This window comes from Chiloscyllium punctatum, chromosome 17 (assembly GCF_047496795.1).
Source record: "Chiloscyllium punctatum isolate Juve2018m chromosome 17, sChiPun1.3, whole genome shotgun sequence".
Taxonomy (NCBI): Eukaryota; Metazoa; Chordata; class Chondrichthyes; order Orectolobiformes; family Hemiscylliidae; genus Chiloscyllium; species Chiloscyllium punctatum.
This window is the reverse complement of record NC_092755.1, coordinates 51945524-51962641: the sequence shown is the minus strand read 5'-3', so window position 1 is coordinate 51962641 and position 17118 is coordinate 51945524. Positions and strand designations below refer to the sequence as shown.

General features: G+C 39.7%; 1 protein-coding gene across 1 annotated transcript in view; it reads left to right on the top strand.

Annotated features, from left to right (window-relative positions):
- The first annotated feature begins 5341 nt into the window (after positions 1 to 5341).
- The window catches only part of ppil2 (peptidylprolyl isomerase (cyclophilin)-like 2), a 369843-nt gene continuing 358066 nt past the window's right edge, over positions 5342 to 17118 (top strand). Inside the window, exons 1-4 of the mRNA XM_072587119.1 lie at positions 5342 to 5465; positions 8423 to 8472; positions 11049 to 11094; positions 12735 to 12797. Coding sequence (XP_072443220.1) covers positions 5434 to 5465; positions 8423 to 8472; positions 11049 to 11094; positions 12735 to 12797 — 191 coding nt within the window. The 5' untranslated portion in view covers positions 5342 to 5433. The remainder of the gene's footprint in view (positions 5466 to 8422; positions 8473 to 11048; positions 11095 to 12734; positions 12798 to 17118) is intronic.

The following is a 17118-nucleotide window of genomic DNA, read 5'->3' as shown; positions in this document are numbered from 1 at the left end:
TTCAAGAAAGCTTAAGATTCATTTTTAGATTTTACAGGCATGAAGGGATAGGGGAGAAAGTGGGATTATCGCATTGAGACAGATGATCGGCCATGATCATATCGAATAGTGGAGCAGACTTGAAAGGCTAAATGGCTAACTCCTGCTATTAGTTTCTATGTTTCCTATAATGTGGTGACCAGAACAACACATGATTCTCAGCCTAACCAGTGCTTTGTATAGTTCCAGCATAACCCTCCTTTGGCTGTACTCTCTGCCTCAGCTAATAAAGACAAGTATTCCACATGTCTTCTTAACCAATTTAATTACCTGCCCTGCTATCTTCATAACTGTGCATATTCATATTAAGGTCCCTCTGATTTCATTACTTTCCAGGATCCTATCATGCATAACGTAATCCCTCCCCAAATGCATTACCCTCATACTTTTCCAGATTGAAATTAGTTTGTTACTGCTCTGCCCACCTAACCTGTCCACTGATTTCTTCCTGCAGTTTACACATATCTTCCTCACTATTTATCATCTTACCAGGAAATTACAGGGCTGAAGTCCCCAGACATATCTTAACTAAGAGAATAAGGGCCCTTGTTTTTATTTCACTCTTATTCTGGCTTAAGGATTGATTAGAAATATTGTACTCTTGTTTACAGCATACAATCAACCACAGCACCTTATTCTATCAAATGTCTAAAATATTAATGATTGATGTAAAGTTTTAAATTGTCCTGACCGCTGTAACTTAAATCAAAATCCAGGCACAGAAAACAAGAGAGAAGTACTCACCAGTTTAGCTGCTTCCCTGTAACATTACACTTTGATCTGATTCTGGGACCTGACTGCTCTCGCTTCTCCTTTTAATCACATTGCTGCTGTGCATGAGTCCCATTGCAGGTCTGCTGCCAAACTGTCTGTTTCTCTGCAAGTGTCCACGCCTCTCTGCTGTAGTGCAGAAAGTTTGATACTCTTATTCAACATCACAACCCAATCGAAAGCTTGCACTGGTTCATGGGTCATTCACACAGTCTGTATGTCTGTCGAGCATCTATTAAGTGATGGGGCAGTTTTGAGACAGGCACATTTTATTGATTCAGTAGAAATACTTTGCAGATATGGTAAACAGAATGGAGTAACTGTTTCCTTTGGCAACCAAGCAATTGCTTTAACTTAGCCTAGGGTAAGTGCCTGAGTAATGACCTCCCACTGTGTGAGTGGAGTAGGTAGAAAAGTCACCAGCCCATTAATGGAGACAAAAGGAGTTTGAAATTGTTCCACATTCTGGATCATTGGCAGTGGAGTTGAATTGGTGGCGAGTTTTGTCTTGTGAGTTAATGCAGTGAGGGCAGTAAAGGGGACCCTGTAGGTAGCACTGAATAGTAAATGACATGGTGGCTATTTCTCTAACTGATTACCCAAACTGGTGACTTCAGAAATAGCCTGGATTGAAAGCTTTTAGATTGCACAATCCCATAATATGAAATCTTTGAATCTTCCCAGTCTGCTGGGGATCTAGGAGTTAAATAGAGGATATTTTTAGAATAAGCTTCCACTTTTCCTCTGAAAGGATGAACCCTTATTCTCCAAGGCACACCACAATTTTCCTATCAAGATGAGGTGGTAAAGCCATTTATCTTATGTAGAAAAAACCCCCAAAGAACTGCAGAGGCTGGAAATCAGAAACAAAAATAAACATTGCTGGAGAAACTCAGCAGGTCTGGCAGCATATGTGGAGAGAAAGCAGAATTACCATTTTGGATCCAGTGACCCTTTTTCAGAACAGTTCTGACCTGCTGGTTTTTTTCAGTATTTTCTGTTTATGTTTATCATTTATCAAATACAAATAATTATTTGCATACATGTATTGAAATAGTAACTGCACACATGCTATTGCAACAACTGTTATATGAGTATTGCTGAATACTACACATTTTACTGAAGCTTTTAGTTTTGCATTCATCAGGAAGTTTGCAAGAAATACCCCAAAGTAAAAATAAAACATTTATACTATATGAGAGGACAGTGTTGTTTGGTTGGCAAGTGGACTCGGATTGCCATGGAGAATGCACCATGTAATGATGATTGACAGAAAACTGTCAAGGTTTGTTTAAATTCTAAAACAGAGAAGTTGCCTCTGATTGGTCAAGGCATTGCCTCAGACACAAACTCTATTCTATATTGTTGATTTGAAACAGGTGCTACATGCGTACAGGTTCTTCCTGTCTACAAAGAACTGGGCCCTGTGTATTAATGCATGTAGCTTCCAGTAAACAGAAGTGCACCACATTGCAAGTCTAACTGACAATCCTAAATTGGTTGTTAGGATAATTATTTGCACACTCAGGATTATTTGACATATGCTGTCTATTTGTAGAATCACATCTAAAATGTTGGACACCATTGCACACTTTGTAAGTGTGTGTAAGTTGAGTACAGTCAGTACCTTGGTTATTGTGAACAGTTGAAGGGATATGCTTGTATGCTTATATTTGATACAGTCTGCCAGTCATTGGAATGTATGGTATACCTAGCATCACATCAGCATTGAAATTCATACACGACATTACCCATTTGTGTGATGGACAGCGTTTTCTTTTAGCTTAGCAGCAGTATCTTCTCAGTGGTGAATATCACTCATGTTGCTACTGCATAGTAGCAATGAAACATAGCTAACTTCATCTGTTGCTCAAACATTTGAGATAACTTTCTCTTCCAGTGTAAAATGAGATAGACTGAGCATGTTTAAGGATGAAACGTGATGGCCTTTGGTCCATTCATATATTTGTATGATATAAATCAAGAAGTGATATAATCCAGGGTCACCATTATACCACTGGATGGCTTTGATGAGCCGTATCAAATGATATTTTCCTTATCATGCTTTCTCTTCCCACTCTCACACCATTAGTTCTAGAGTCCACCAGAGATCTATCCTTCAGCTCCTTTTTATTCCCACATTAATACTGCTCCTCAGTGACAACATCTGAAAATTGTTCATTTTCCACAGGTATGCTTATGACACTTAGCTTATCCCAATATTACCACACTTGACTCCTCCACTGTCTTTGACATTATGCACATCCAATCTCCAGTACTGGGGAACAGGATCTGTCCCGATCTAAATAATAGTACACTGAAGTTATTGTCACTGCCACAAGTTGTTTCTCTGCTCACCATTTCCATTCATGTGCCTGACAACCATTTGAAGCAAAGCTGATAGCTTGCAATCTTGATTTTGTGTTCTGCACTTTTCCCATTTTTCAACCTCACATAAACTGTGTCATCCAAACTGATGTCCACATTTTAACCCGCAATAAGTCACACTTGCCCTTTACCTCCAGTACTTGCTAACCTCCATGGGCTCCCAATCTGAAAATAGCTTAAGTTTAAAATCTTCATACTTGGGTCCCACACTTCTTTATCTTTGTAACCACCTCCAGCACCCAAAGCTTTTGAAAACTCTGCACTCCTCCAATTCTGGCATCTTGTGCACACCCAATTTGAAATATTACATTATTGTAACGGTGCTTTCAGTTGCCTTTGTCAGCCACATACTCTGAAATTCCACCTCAAATCTTCAAATCTATTTTTCTTTCTCTCTCCTCCTTTAAGGTGCTCCTTAAAACTTAGCTCTTTGACCAAGCTTTCACCCAACTATTCTGTGGCTCAATTTCTTTTCTTTCTGTGGTTTGATGTTCAATTTAATTGTTAAGCAGCTTGGAATTTTGTTTTCCATGCTTTAAAAATGCAAGTTGTTGTTGTAAATATTAACCATCCCCACTTTTGTAAAATCAGTTTCATTTCATATTGTAAATGTGACCCCAGTTTGTACTGAAACCTGTCTTAATTAATGCTATTCTTTGCAACATTATGAATGCCTTTCTAAATTTAACACTATCCTGAATGCCCCAGATAAGGCACAGATAGATTTTGCTTGTTGAGATTTTATTTTTCAGTGGAATATATTTTTATTAATACTTTACAATCATGGAATAATTATTTTGAATTGCTTTGTTAAACGTTTTCCAGTGTCTATTTATTGGTGTTCTATTATTTGATTTGATTCATTATTGTCACATGTATTGAGATACAGTGAAAAGTATTATTTTGCATGCTATCCAGGCAAATCATAGCATATATAAATACATCAGGGTAATGGAGCAGAGTGCAGAATATAGTGTGACAACTACAAGGAACGTGCAGAGAGAAATCAAATTTAATATTTGAAAGGTCCGTTCACAAGTATGATAATAGTGGGATGAAGCTGATCTTGACTCTATTGGTATGTGTTTTCATACGTTTATATCTTCTGTTCGAAGGAAGAGGCTAGAAGAAATTATAGCAGGGGTGAGAGGGGTTTTTGATTGTATTGGTTGCTTTCCTGAGGTAAAGGGACATATGGATGGAGTCAATGAATGGAAGGCTGGTTTCTGTCATGGACTGGGCTGTGTTCATGTCTCTCTCTAATTTCTTGTGGTCTGGGCACAGCAGTTGCCATACCACACTATGGTGCATTTGGATAGCTTGCATCTACACATGCCTGGATTTCCTTAGCCTTCTGAGGAAGTAAAGACATTAGTGTGCTTTTTAACCATAGTGTCAACGTGGATGGACCAGGACAGATTGTTGGTGATCTTTACTCCTAGGAAGTTAAAATTCTTGACCAGTTCCACCTCAGCAGAATTGATACAGGCAGGTGTGTGCCCTCCACTCTGCTTCTGGAAGTTGATGACAAGCTCCTTTGCTTTGCTGACATTGATGGAAAGATTGTTGTCTTTACACCATTCTACTAATCTATCTTTCATTGTTAACCCTTGTGTGTGTGTGTGTATATGTATTTTAATAATCCACATATTGTGGGCATCACTGGCTGAGTCAGCATTATCGTCCAAGTCTAATAGTCTCTTGACCAAGTATTGATGAGCTGCCTCCTTAAACCACTGCAGTCCATGTCCTGAATGTAGTGATCTGGTGGCTCTTGGGGTGTAATGGTCGTGACCCTATCTCGTAAACAAAAGGACCAAGCTTCACGTCTCACTGTTTCTGACCCTCCCAAAGGTATATCACAACACAGCCGAACAGATTGATTTAAAATATCTATATAACGCCACAATTAGTCAAATAAATTCATAATTACTTCTCCTATAAACATTCGGAAAACCGTATAAATTCGATCCATTTAGAATGAGTGAAAAAGTAATGATTTGCCTTTTACAAAACGGACCCAAGCAGCAGATGCCCCCGTTTCTGCTTTTCTCAAAGACTCCTTTGTAAACTTCCCAGATGGCGCGGGTCGGAACGTTTCTCTCCGCGCCCCGGGTTTGCCCGGCCCCTTATTACAGGCGAACCGGTTGTCAGGCAGTGAGCGCAGTTCCGGCGCTAGGAGCAGTTGTTTGAAGTTGGAGTTTGTTTGAGGCAGCGGCAGCGGATCCGGACGCCATGGGGAAGAGGCAGCACCAGAAAGATAAAATGTGAGCCTCAAGTTCTCCCTGCAGTTGGGAGAGCGATTCCACCTCCACTTACCCTGCTTGTGACACTCAAACAGCTCACTCGGTTCTTTGCGAGCCACCCTGAGTACCTGTCCCTCTTTGATTTTGCATTCTCATGTTTCTTTTCAAATCCTTCCACTTCTTGCCACTCCCCATCTCTGTAATCTCAACTCTCCAATGTTGTATCCTCTTGGGCATCCTTGATATTAATTGCTACGCTAGACCCTAAATTCTAGAGTTAACTCTGTATTCTTTAAGATGCTCCTTTAATAGCTACGTGTTTTGATTCACCATTTGGTCTTCTTTTGTACTGCCTGTTGTTAATCAGTGCTTGAAGCACTAAATTAGGTGGCATGGTATGCTGATTTCTTGTGTAGCACTTCCTATTTCAGTGAAATTTTAACATTTTATTTCCACTCTATCTTCTGAAGGTAACAATTCTTCCTACCTTGCACCATCTCAGCTCTGTGTCCATTATTTAGGTGATCCTGCAGATGTTCCATGGAATAATGGAATATAATGCATCAAAGGCCACTTGAGGGATTGGAAACAGCCATTAATCTTGAGCATCTGGAAATGACAGTTGCATACCTGAGATTAACTGTAAATATTGCTGTTATTCTATGCAAAAGGATCCACGGCCTCCATTTTGTAAAGTTTCTTTTCATTTGTTCATGAGACGTCAGCATCACTGATTGGGCCAGCAATTATTTCTGATCCCTGATTGCCCTTTTGAATGGTCACCTTCTTGAACTGAGGTTAGGTGTACTTACAGTGCTGTTAGTAAGGGAGTACCAGGATTTTGAATAAGCAACAGTGAACGTAGAACATTACAGCTCAGTATGGGCCCTTCGGCCCTTGATGATTTCACAGGTTGGTGCAACAATCTGAAACCCACCTAACCTACACTATTCCATTATCATCCATATGTTTATCCAATGACCATTTAAATGCCCTGAAAGTTGGCAAGTGTACTCCTGTTGCAGGCAGGGTGTTCCATGTCCTTACTACTCTCTGAGTAAAGAATCTACCTCTGACATCTGTCCTAAATCTATCACTCCTCAATTTAGAGCTATGTCACCTTGTGTGAGTCATCACTGTGCAAGGAAAAAGGCTCTCACTGTCCACCCTATCTAAACCTCTGATCATCTTGTGTGTCTCTATTAAGTCACCTCTTAACCTTCTCTCTAATGAAAACAGCTTCAAATCCCTCAGCCTTTCCTCATATGATCTTCCCTCCATAAGTGAAAGAATGGTGATAATAATTCCAATTCAGGATGATGTATGTATTGGAAGGAGACATATCCGATGTTGGGGATATAAAAATATGGGCATTTTGAAAATTGCAGAGAGAGAAACTGTCACTGAGTGAGACCCAAGAATCTAGGAAACACTCTATCAAAGGTACCTTTTTCATATGAAACATATTCGCAGTAAAAAGAAAGAAAAAAGATGACCCAGGGAGATCCTCAGTCAGAAGAAGACAGACACTGAAGATGGCATTGACTGTGTGGTTTTGAAATTAAGTTGATGTAATTCTAATAAGTGTCTTATTGGAACAGTACATTGTTATAGAGTTGGAGGCAGATAATAAGCAGTTAAGAGAAAGGGGGGTTAGAATTGTGAATAGTTGTTGTTTAATGTCCACTTTTAGAGTTAAAAAAGAAATTGATATTATTTTCTTTAAATAGTGGAATTTGGGAGTTCTCTGTCACTCATATTTTCAGAGATTGTGAGGCAAGATGAGATTTACTGGATGTTTGGTTTAATTAACTGAGAGGTTCACTGCTGTGTTACAACAGCATTCTGCTGCTGTTGTGCATCAGTGTTGCTGGGAGTGAATGCTGAAGGTGTTAGAGAGGGTGCCAGTCAATGGAATGCTTTTTGTCCGGTATTAAGCTTCAAGAGTGCTATTGGAGCCACACTCCTCCAGCATGTGGAGCATATTCCATCACATTTTTGATTGTAAATAGCATACCGGCTCTGGGATGCAAATTGCCTGAGCTTTCCTTTGGAACTGGAAAGTTTTCCAGTAAACATTGCAGATATTGTGCTGAGGAGGGGACTGGGTGATTCGATTGACAGGCATATTATTGGGGAAGGGTAGAGTGTGCGTGCTGTCTTGGAGTATGTCTTGATCCAGCTGTCCCCTGACTCAATTCAATTCTCTTGCTCTCTTCTGCAAAGAACAGATTTAACTAGGATACATTTATTTCGTCACTTATCAGGGATGTATTCTTAGCTTTGCTGTTTAAAGCTGTCAATTTTTATGTACATTCCTTTGGGTGACCTGTGCATTCCTAAATTATAATCTGCTCCTCTTTTCTGTCAATGGATGAGCATGTCACTGGCAAGATCAACATTTATTGCCCGTGATCTAAGTGTCTTACCAGTCCATTTCATATGACAATTAAGAATGAGTGCACTGCTGAAAGTCAGGAGTGACATGTAGGCCAGACTGGGTTAAGTTACCTGAAGGATGCAAATGAACAATGTGTTCTTCATGACAATTGGTGATAGTTTAATGGTCACCACTATAGAGACCAGTTCCAGATTGTAGATATTTTTAATGAAGATGTTCAAAAGTTTTTTGACATACCTCTGGAGCAGTTGGAACTTGAAGCCAAGCATTTGTAACTCAGTGGTAGGAACACTACCACTGCACCATGTGATCACCCGGTTCCAGATTTTAATTTTTCCCGTTATATTCCGAAGTGCTATTACACACAACAAACAGCTTTTTCCACCACTACATCACCTGTGGCAACAATTCCAAATTTTATTCGTTGATTTTAAATTCCCTAAGGTGCTGTGATGGACCACAAACCCAAGTGCCCAGAGCATTGGATTAAATCTCTTGATCAGTAATCTAGTGACATTACCCCATCACTGCATTCTACTGTTTATAGTATTGCACTGAGTTTTATTTTCTTTTGCAGGTACATTACCTGTACAGAATATACAAATTTCTATGGTGGCAAGAAAGCAGGTAAGTAGGATTTGCACTGCACTGGAGTACCAGGGTTTCCGTTGATCTCGTTATTACACTGTGTAAACTGTATTTTCTATCTTACTGTTGATGCAAATTGCTTTTTAAATACCCTTTGATATTAGGTGATCTAATAGTTGTATAATTGGGTACATTTGCAGATGTCTCTTCCCTTTGGTTTGAGTTATTAATGATCGGCCAATAGCTGAGTAAAATATTACTGACACTCACAGTTTACAGATTCTTGTAGGTGGATATATAGTGGAACAGCGCTTCAGTGAAGTACAGTTAAAAGGCCCTGTTTTGTGCTATCATTCACTAAATCTGAATGTCATCCGCAAACAGTGTCAGTTTCCACGTACCCTTTGCTGGCACCAGTTTACCTCAACACCACATCTCTCGACCCCTTAACTGTGCATAAACTGTCTAACTTCATGCTCAATATTCAGTACTGAGTGAATGGAAATTTTCTCCAACTAAATATTGGAAAGCCATTGTCTTCTTAAATTCCATTCCTTAGCGACAACTCCATCCATTCCTAGCAATTGTGTGAAGCTGAACAGACTTTTTATAACTTTGGTGTTGTATTTGACCCTAAGATGAGCTTCTAATCACATATTTGCACCATTGTTAGTATTGCTTATGTTCATCTGTGTGACATAGTCACATCTGCCCCTGCCTCATGTTCATCTGCTGAAACCCTCATTCATGACTTTATCGCTAGACCTGACTCTTCCAATGAACTACTGTCTGACCTGCTACATTCTATACTTCAGAAATCTAAAGGCATCCCAAATCTATGCATCCCTTGATGTAACGTGGACCAATTCTGCTAATCTATCACCCTGGCTCTTGCTAATCTACAGTAGTTCCCAATTAGATAAACCTCAGTTTTAACATTCTCATTTTGTTTTCAAATCCATCTATGGTCTTGATCCACCCTATCCCTGTAATGTGCTCAAATTCCCAACCCACTGTGAGATCTAATTTTGATCTTTTGAGCATTTCCAAGTTTATTAATTCCACCATTGACAGCGATGTCTTAAGTTACCTATCCCCCACACTCTAGAATTCTTTATGAAAACCTCTCTACCTCTCAGCTTGTCTTTTCTCCTATAGGACATTTTAACCTACTCTTTGACCAAGGTGTTTGTTATCCACCCAAGTATTGCTTCATGTAGTTTGAGTCATACTTTGCTTGAGAAATTAGACAAAGAAGAGCCATTGGCCTTGATCAATTTTGATTTTCAGAAGACATTTGACAAGGTGTTGCACAGGAGGCTGCTAAAGATATCAAGAGCCTGTGGTATTAGGGGCAAGGTATTGGCATGAATAGAGAATTAGCTGACTGGCAGAAAACAGAGTGTGGAGATAATTGGATCGTTTTCAGGATGACAGCCATTGACTAGTGGAGCTCTACAGTGGTCAGTGTTAGGACCGTGACTACTTAGATTATACATTAATGATCTCGATGAAGGAACTGAGGGTATTGTTGCTAAGTTTGCAAATGGCACAAAGATAGGTGGAGGGACAGGTGGCGTTTAGAAAGTGGGGAGGCTGCAGAAGAATTTGGACAGGCTTGGAGAGTAGGCATAGGAGTGGCAGATGGAATGTAATGTGGGGAAGTGTGAGGTTATGCACTTTGGTAGGAAGAATAGAGGTGTGGACTATTTCCTAAATTGGCAAAGGCTTCAAAACTCTGTAGCACAAAGGAACTCGGGAGTCCTAGCTCAGAATTGTCTAATGGTTGACATGCATGTTAATTTAGTGGTTAGGAAGGCAAATGCAGAATTGTCATTCATTTGAAGAGGGCTAGAATACAAGAGCAAAGATGTATTGCTGAGCCTGTATAAGTCTCTGCTGAGATCACATTTAGAATATTGAGAGTAGTTTTGGGCCCCATATCTAAGGAAAGACTGGTGTTAGAAGGGGTCCAAAGGAGGTGTAGAAGAATGATCCTGGGATGAAGGTGATGTTGTATGAGGAGTGATTGAGGAATCTGGGTCTGTACTTATGGAGTTTAAAAAGATAAGTAGAGATTTCAATGCAACTTACAGAATACTGAGATACCTGGATGGAAGAGACATGGATAAGATGATTCCATTAGAAGGAGAGACTAGGACCCAAGGTGTAGCCTCATCATGATGGCACAACCCTTTGGAACCAAGATGAGGAGGAATTTCTTCAGCTGAGGGTAGTTGAGTAATTTAAGACAGAAATAGATAGGTTTCTGGTTAGTAAGTAGATCAAGGGTTACTGGGAGAAGGCAGGAGAATGGGATTGCGAAACATATTTGCCATGATCAAATGGTGGAACAAACTAAATGGGTCGAATTACCTAATTCTGCTTTTGTGTCTTTTCTTATGGTCTGACGCTCCTATGGAATGTCTTGGGGCATTTCTTTATGTTAATGCTGCTATGTAAATAGAATATTATATTGTTATCAAGTTCCTTGGTAGACTGGTTTGTATGTTGCTAAAATCCTCTTTTATAAAACATGTAGTTGGATCATTTGATTAAGATGTTAGGTAATTTCCTTCAAGAAAATAATTACTGATATTTCCTCCCCTTTGCAGTTATTCCACAAGCTAACTTCCGCCGCCTGCCCTTCGATCACTGCAGGTAAGGCCTTCTGGTTGCTGCTATGCAACAGTGTATTGTGCTCCTGAAAATACATTGCAATAATAATACAATAAAATTCAACTGCAGATTGCATTGAAGCTGAGAGACTTGGAACAGTGATTCAGTGTGAATCATTTGAATTTCCTACACTAAGGCCATGGCTTGAAGTCCATGTACTGTTCTTAGAATCCTCACTATTATCAATATCCTCAAGTTCCTTCCTGCCCCTCTTTCTGATATCCCATTCCGCCATCCTATTAGGCTGCAATTCCCTGAGAAATATTAAAGTGAAAGAGACTAAAGAAATATATATCTTTCAAGATACTCATATGAATTTGCAGATTCCAGTTTTCTTTGTTTAATTCATCAACCACTCTGTCTAAAATTTTACACATCATCCAGTAAAATGATAACCATCACATATTGAGTTATAGTATGATTATGTTTGCAATCTGTGTTAGGAGATTATATATTGTTTCTCCCTTTCAAATTTGCAACTGTGCTACCAGGAATTCAGAGTATTGGGTTATGGTTTGATGTCAGTTCCGATATCGCCAACCCTTGTTCATTCGTAAAGTTTTCCCTGAATTCTTTGAAACTTTTGAGAAATGAAAAGTGTGTTTCCAGCTCCATCTCATTATAGGTGCTTAAAATGTGAATCATTTGATTTTGTTTCAATAGTTTTGCTTTTAACGGTGCTGACAATAATACATAAAGATCCACTTAGTTCATTCAGAAACCAATTTTCCAGCATTTTTCGAAGTCTTGACTGAGTATTTAAGTTTAAATATTGAATTGAAAGAAGTCCTGCCACCTTCAATGATCTGTGCACATTACACTCTGGCCCCTCTACTCCTGCACTCCATTTAGAATTGTACCCTTTGTTTCATGTTGTCCTTCAGCGTTCCTCTGAACAAAGTGCGTCACCCCTCGCTTTTCTGCATTGAACCTCATCTGCCTATCCCCTCACTCCATCGACTTGTCAATCTCTTTGATATTTTGGATAAATAAGGCATTAGCATTTTGCATGTCTTTAGCATGCTGTATTCCCCCATCATTGAGGATAGGAATGCTTGTGGAGCATTCTCCCTCTGATTAGTTGTTTAATTATCTACTACTATTCATGATTGGCTAGCGGGACTGTAGAAGGGCTTTTGCCCGAAATGCCGATTTTGAAGCTCCTTGGATGCTGCCTGAACTGCAGTGCTCTTCCAGCACCACTAATCCAGAACTGTAGAACATAGTCTGGCCAAATAACTATTCCAATTTGTGAATCAATTCCAATATTTGATACAAGACATTAACCAATTTAAAAGTGATCTTTGGGCATTTTATGCACCTCGTACTGTGCAGACAAGTAACATTTAATCTCTCAGCTGTGTCCTGAACATAAGTAGGAAAAAAAAATGAAAATTAACTATTTGCATCTTGTTTCTTGGCAATTATTGTCAAAGTTATTGTCCAGAAGGCATTCCCCAAAGAGAATGTGCGTGCATTTTAATATGATCAGGTGAGAGGACTGAATATACCTCAATATTGTCAGTCCTGCAATAAGTGTTTATTTTAATTTTGCACATTAAAGACATTTGGACTTAATACTGGCCAATTCTTCCTTATCTAACTGTTGCGCTCTCTTCCAGCTTATCTCTTCAACCTTTTGAGTACCCTGTATGTACCCCTGATGGAATGGTGTTCGATCTCCTGTGAGTATAAAAGCCTTATTTGCACTTAGTACAGTGACGTCTTGTTTTAAAATTGCATTTCAGTTTGAGTAAGGGAGAAAAGTGCTGCAGTGTGAAATGGTTGCTGCCAGACTAGTTTGTGACTTTTGTCTGTACATAGAAAAGTAAAGAAGTCTTATCTACCACTTTGGAAGATGTGTTCTAACTAAATTTAGCACTGTCTCCATTTTCTGTCCTATTGATCTAGTCAGTTTATTGCTCCCTTTTTAGGCTGCTGTGTTTGTGTTTGCCTCTGTATCTTGTTCTTGTATTTAGAATGCTTGTCTCAGCTCCTGCTGAAATCACACACAGATGCTAGCTGTCTCTGGATAACAGATATGATTACTGAATGGCGTCTCAGACAGAAACAGTTGACCATTGTACATTGTAACTTCATTTATCTGCCTATCAATCCTTAATTCAGCATACCACTGTTTTGAGAAGCTAATTAATTTAAACAAGGATTTTGTTTTTTAAAAAAAGTTGTTTCTTAACTCACTCACGTTTGTCATATTGTTAAAAATGACTAAAGGACCATGAGTCATTATGATTGGAGTTACAATTATTCATGTGTAAGCAGCTACCTCCTTGAATTTTTGGAGTGAGATGGGAATCGTGATTGTTTTGTTTTTCGTCAGAATATTTTGTAAATATTGTATGCAATCTTAAGCTCATTGATCATGGTAATATTGTTATGTCAATGAAGTTAGAGAACCAATAAAGAGGTTATTGTTTGAAATCAGAAGTAAACACTGTGAGAGTTTGTGGGCAGCTTCTGAAAGGAAAGTTGGGTTAATATTTCTCTGAAGCATCTTCAGAGCTGGCGAACAGTGAACTACTATAGGAGAAAATGTGGACTGCAGACGTTGGAGAAGGGTTTATGCCCGAAACGTCGATTCTCCTGTTCCTTGGATGCTGCCTGACCTGCTGCGCTTTTCCAGCAACACATTTTCAGCTCTGCAGACGCTGGAGATCAGAGTCAAAAAGTGTGGCACTTGAAAAGCACAGCCGGTCAGGCAGCATCTAAGCAGCAGGAGAGTTGACGTTTCCAACATAACCTCTTCATCAGGGTGAAGAGCTTATGCTCAAAACATTACCTGTCCTGCTCCAGTGAGCTACTGTAGTCTTAAATTAGTGCTGACATTTAAACCTTGACAGCCTGGTTTTACTGTCTGTGTACTATTGTAGTTTCGATGTATGCTGCTCAGGTATTATTGATCATAGTTTCATCAGTATCATAGAGGCACTGAGGTTTGAAGTCACCATCCACCTTTAGAAGGTACAGCCTTTTCTATTTCTGGCTTTTGGCATAGTTTACGGTCTATGCTGTGGTAAATGAATGGAAGAGGCAGACAGTAAGTGCAAATGTTTTATTTGAGCAGTTCAAACTATTTAAGATGGTGGACAAGTGAGCACTTATTATTGATGAAACTTGCCTGTAATTATTTCCTTCAACTTTGTCACCACCGACTGCAACTATTTGCACCATTAGGTATAAACAATAACTGCAGATTCTGGAAACCAAATACTGGATTAGTGGTGCTGGAAGAGCACAGCAGTTCAGGCAGCATCCAACGAGCAGCGAAATCGACGTTTCGGGCAAAAGCCCTTCATCATTTGCACCATTAGTCTATCAGACACAGAAGCAACTATGTTTTACTGAATCAGGTGTCTGCAGTGCCATCTACTGGATATAAATGGGAATGCATACTTCAAACTTAATAGTGGCTTCCCTAAGTGTATGTGTAGAAGTGTATTAACAGGCTCTAACACAGTCCATGAGTATTCTCAAAGTTAGAGGTCATTTAGAAAATGACACGTAGTAGAAAAGGCAGTTGTAGGCATTTTCAGATATATTTTCATTAAGGTTCAATATTTGTCAATTAATGATTGTCCTTTAGTTCCTTGCCGGAGTTAAATATGTTGTTAAAATAATACAGGAATCTGAGGGCAGCTGCAAATGGAAACATTTTGAGCTGCAAAGAGAAAAATTGTAATAGACACAAGTCCATGTGATAAACGACAATACTGTTAAATTTGGAGATTTTTGGATACTTTACATAATATGTTCAGTAGGTGACAGTTGGAATACAATATAATTTTAATGTACAACTATTACTATCATAGCAGAGAGCCAAGAGTGGGAGCATGCATTTAAGTGAAGGTTGTTGAAAGGATTGAGGTTACATTAATAGAACGTAGAATACTAATTGGAAGTAGTTGGTTGGGCAGCATGGTGGTTAGCACTGCTGCCTCACAATGCCAAAGACCCAGATTCAATTCCCGCCTCAGGCAACTGTCTGTGTGGAGTTTGCACATTCTCCCTGTGTCTGCATGGATTTCCTCCGGGTGCTCCGGTTTCCTCCCTCAGTCCAAAAATGTGCAGGTCAGGTGAATTGGCCATGCTAAATTGCCTGTAGTGTTAGGTGGAGAGGTAAATGTAGGGGAATGGTTCTGGGTGGGTTGCTCTTCGGAGGGTCGGTGTGGACTTGTTGGGCCGAAGGGCCTGTTTCCGCACTGTAAGGAATCTAATCTAATCACTTTGGTGACATTTAAGAATTTAGAGCAGAATGGATCCAAGATGGCAGCACTCTGAGTGATCTGCTGTGCTGCGCTCTGTGCCATACCCCTGGGCAAGGTGGACCTCCCCTCCCCTCTGGGCCAGACCCGCGCCCCCGCGCAGTCCTAGTGCAACTCCTGCATTATAGAGAAAAACAATTAATAGTTGAAACAGCAAGAAGACTGGGAAGGAATTCACAAGCTTTAATATACAAAGGCTCAAGGATATTTTTTTTCAGGACTTTTCAGGAGCCCTAATTAAGAAGAGAAGGACATTTGATGATGTCAAGAAAGAATTAAGAGATCTGAACATTCAATACTCCTTGAGGTACCCAGCCATGATGCGTTTCGCCCATGGGGGTACAGTATATAACATTGACTCCGCAGAAAAGGCAAAAGACTTTGAGAAATTTTTGAATTGAAGGACCTGAGTCGGGCTGGGAGGGGAGGAGGCATCATTGCGGACAATGGTATGGGGATTTTTTTATTGCCATATTTTTACTTCTCTCCCCCTTTGTGGTTACTGGTTTAATATGTACAGTTTTGTTGTAAAATTGAAATTATTTTATATATCGGTTGATTGGGTATTATCTAGGTCTCTTTTTTTTTTACTGCTGTCCTTTTGATTTTGTATTGGGGGTGGCTATATCTGTTTTGTTAAGGGTTGTAGCTCCTCCAAAAATACTAAGAGAGTACTGAACAAAGTGCAGGTATGCCAGCTAAGATTGATTCCAGGTTTGGTGGTCTCACTAGATGCAGAAAAGGCAATTGATCAGATAGAATAGCCATATCTATTTGAGGTCCTAGAGCGCTTTGGTGTGGGGGATTCCTTTGCCAGATGGGTGGTGGTATTGTATAATGATCCTAAGGCGGCAGTCATTACAAACGGTATTAAGTTAAATAACTTTAACATTGGAAGAGGTAGTCGACAGGGGTGTCCTTTATCACCACTGTTATTTACCTGGGCGATTGAGCTGTTGCTGAAGCTATCAGGAGGGATCCTGAAATAGTAACGCCAAAGGTGGGATTGGGGGAGCATAAGATCACCCAATATGCTGACGGCATCCTTTTAATTTTGGCCAGTCCTCGACTGATTCAAACAATTAATTCATATGGTGGTTTCTCAGGTTATAGGATCAATTTTACAAAATCGGAAGCCATGCTGCTGGGGGGATTAGTGGAGGTGCCTGATCTGAAAGATGGAATACAGTTCCTGTTTAGATGGTCATCAAAAGGTTTTTTGTATTTGGGCATTTTTATTACCCCTTCCTTCCACCAGCTGTATAAAGCTAACTACGTACAACTGCTACAGAGGATAAACCAGGATTTGCAGCGGTGGAAGGGGTTAGCGTTATCATTGTTAGGCCAAATAGCCCTGATTAAAATGAACGTCCTTCCTCGATTACTGTACCCCATGAGAATGCTCCTGCTGGTGTTACCTAGACAAATGTTATGAGGCTCGATGGTTGGCTAGGCCCTTTATTTGGTGCCACAGGCACCCTCTAATTAAATTCACTAAATTGCAGCTTTTACAGGCAGAGGGAGGGGTGGATCTTCCAGATTTGAAGAAATACCAAATAAGTGCTCTATTTACATATGTTTGTGACTGTGTACGGGGAATTCGGAGTTGATTTGGCTTGATATTGAAGCCTCACAGTCAAAATGTCCTTTTAATTATTTTATTATTTATGGACAAGATGAAATCCATGACCCAACAGTGTAAAAGTCCAATTATTTTAAATAC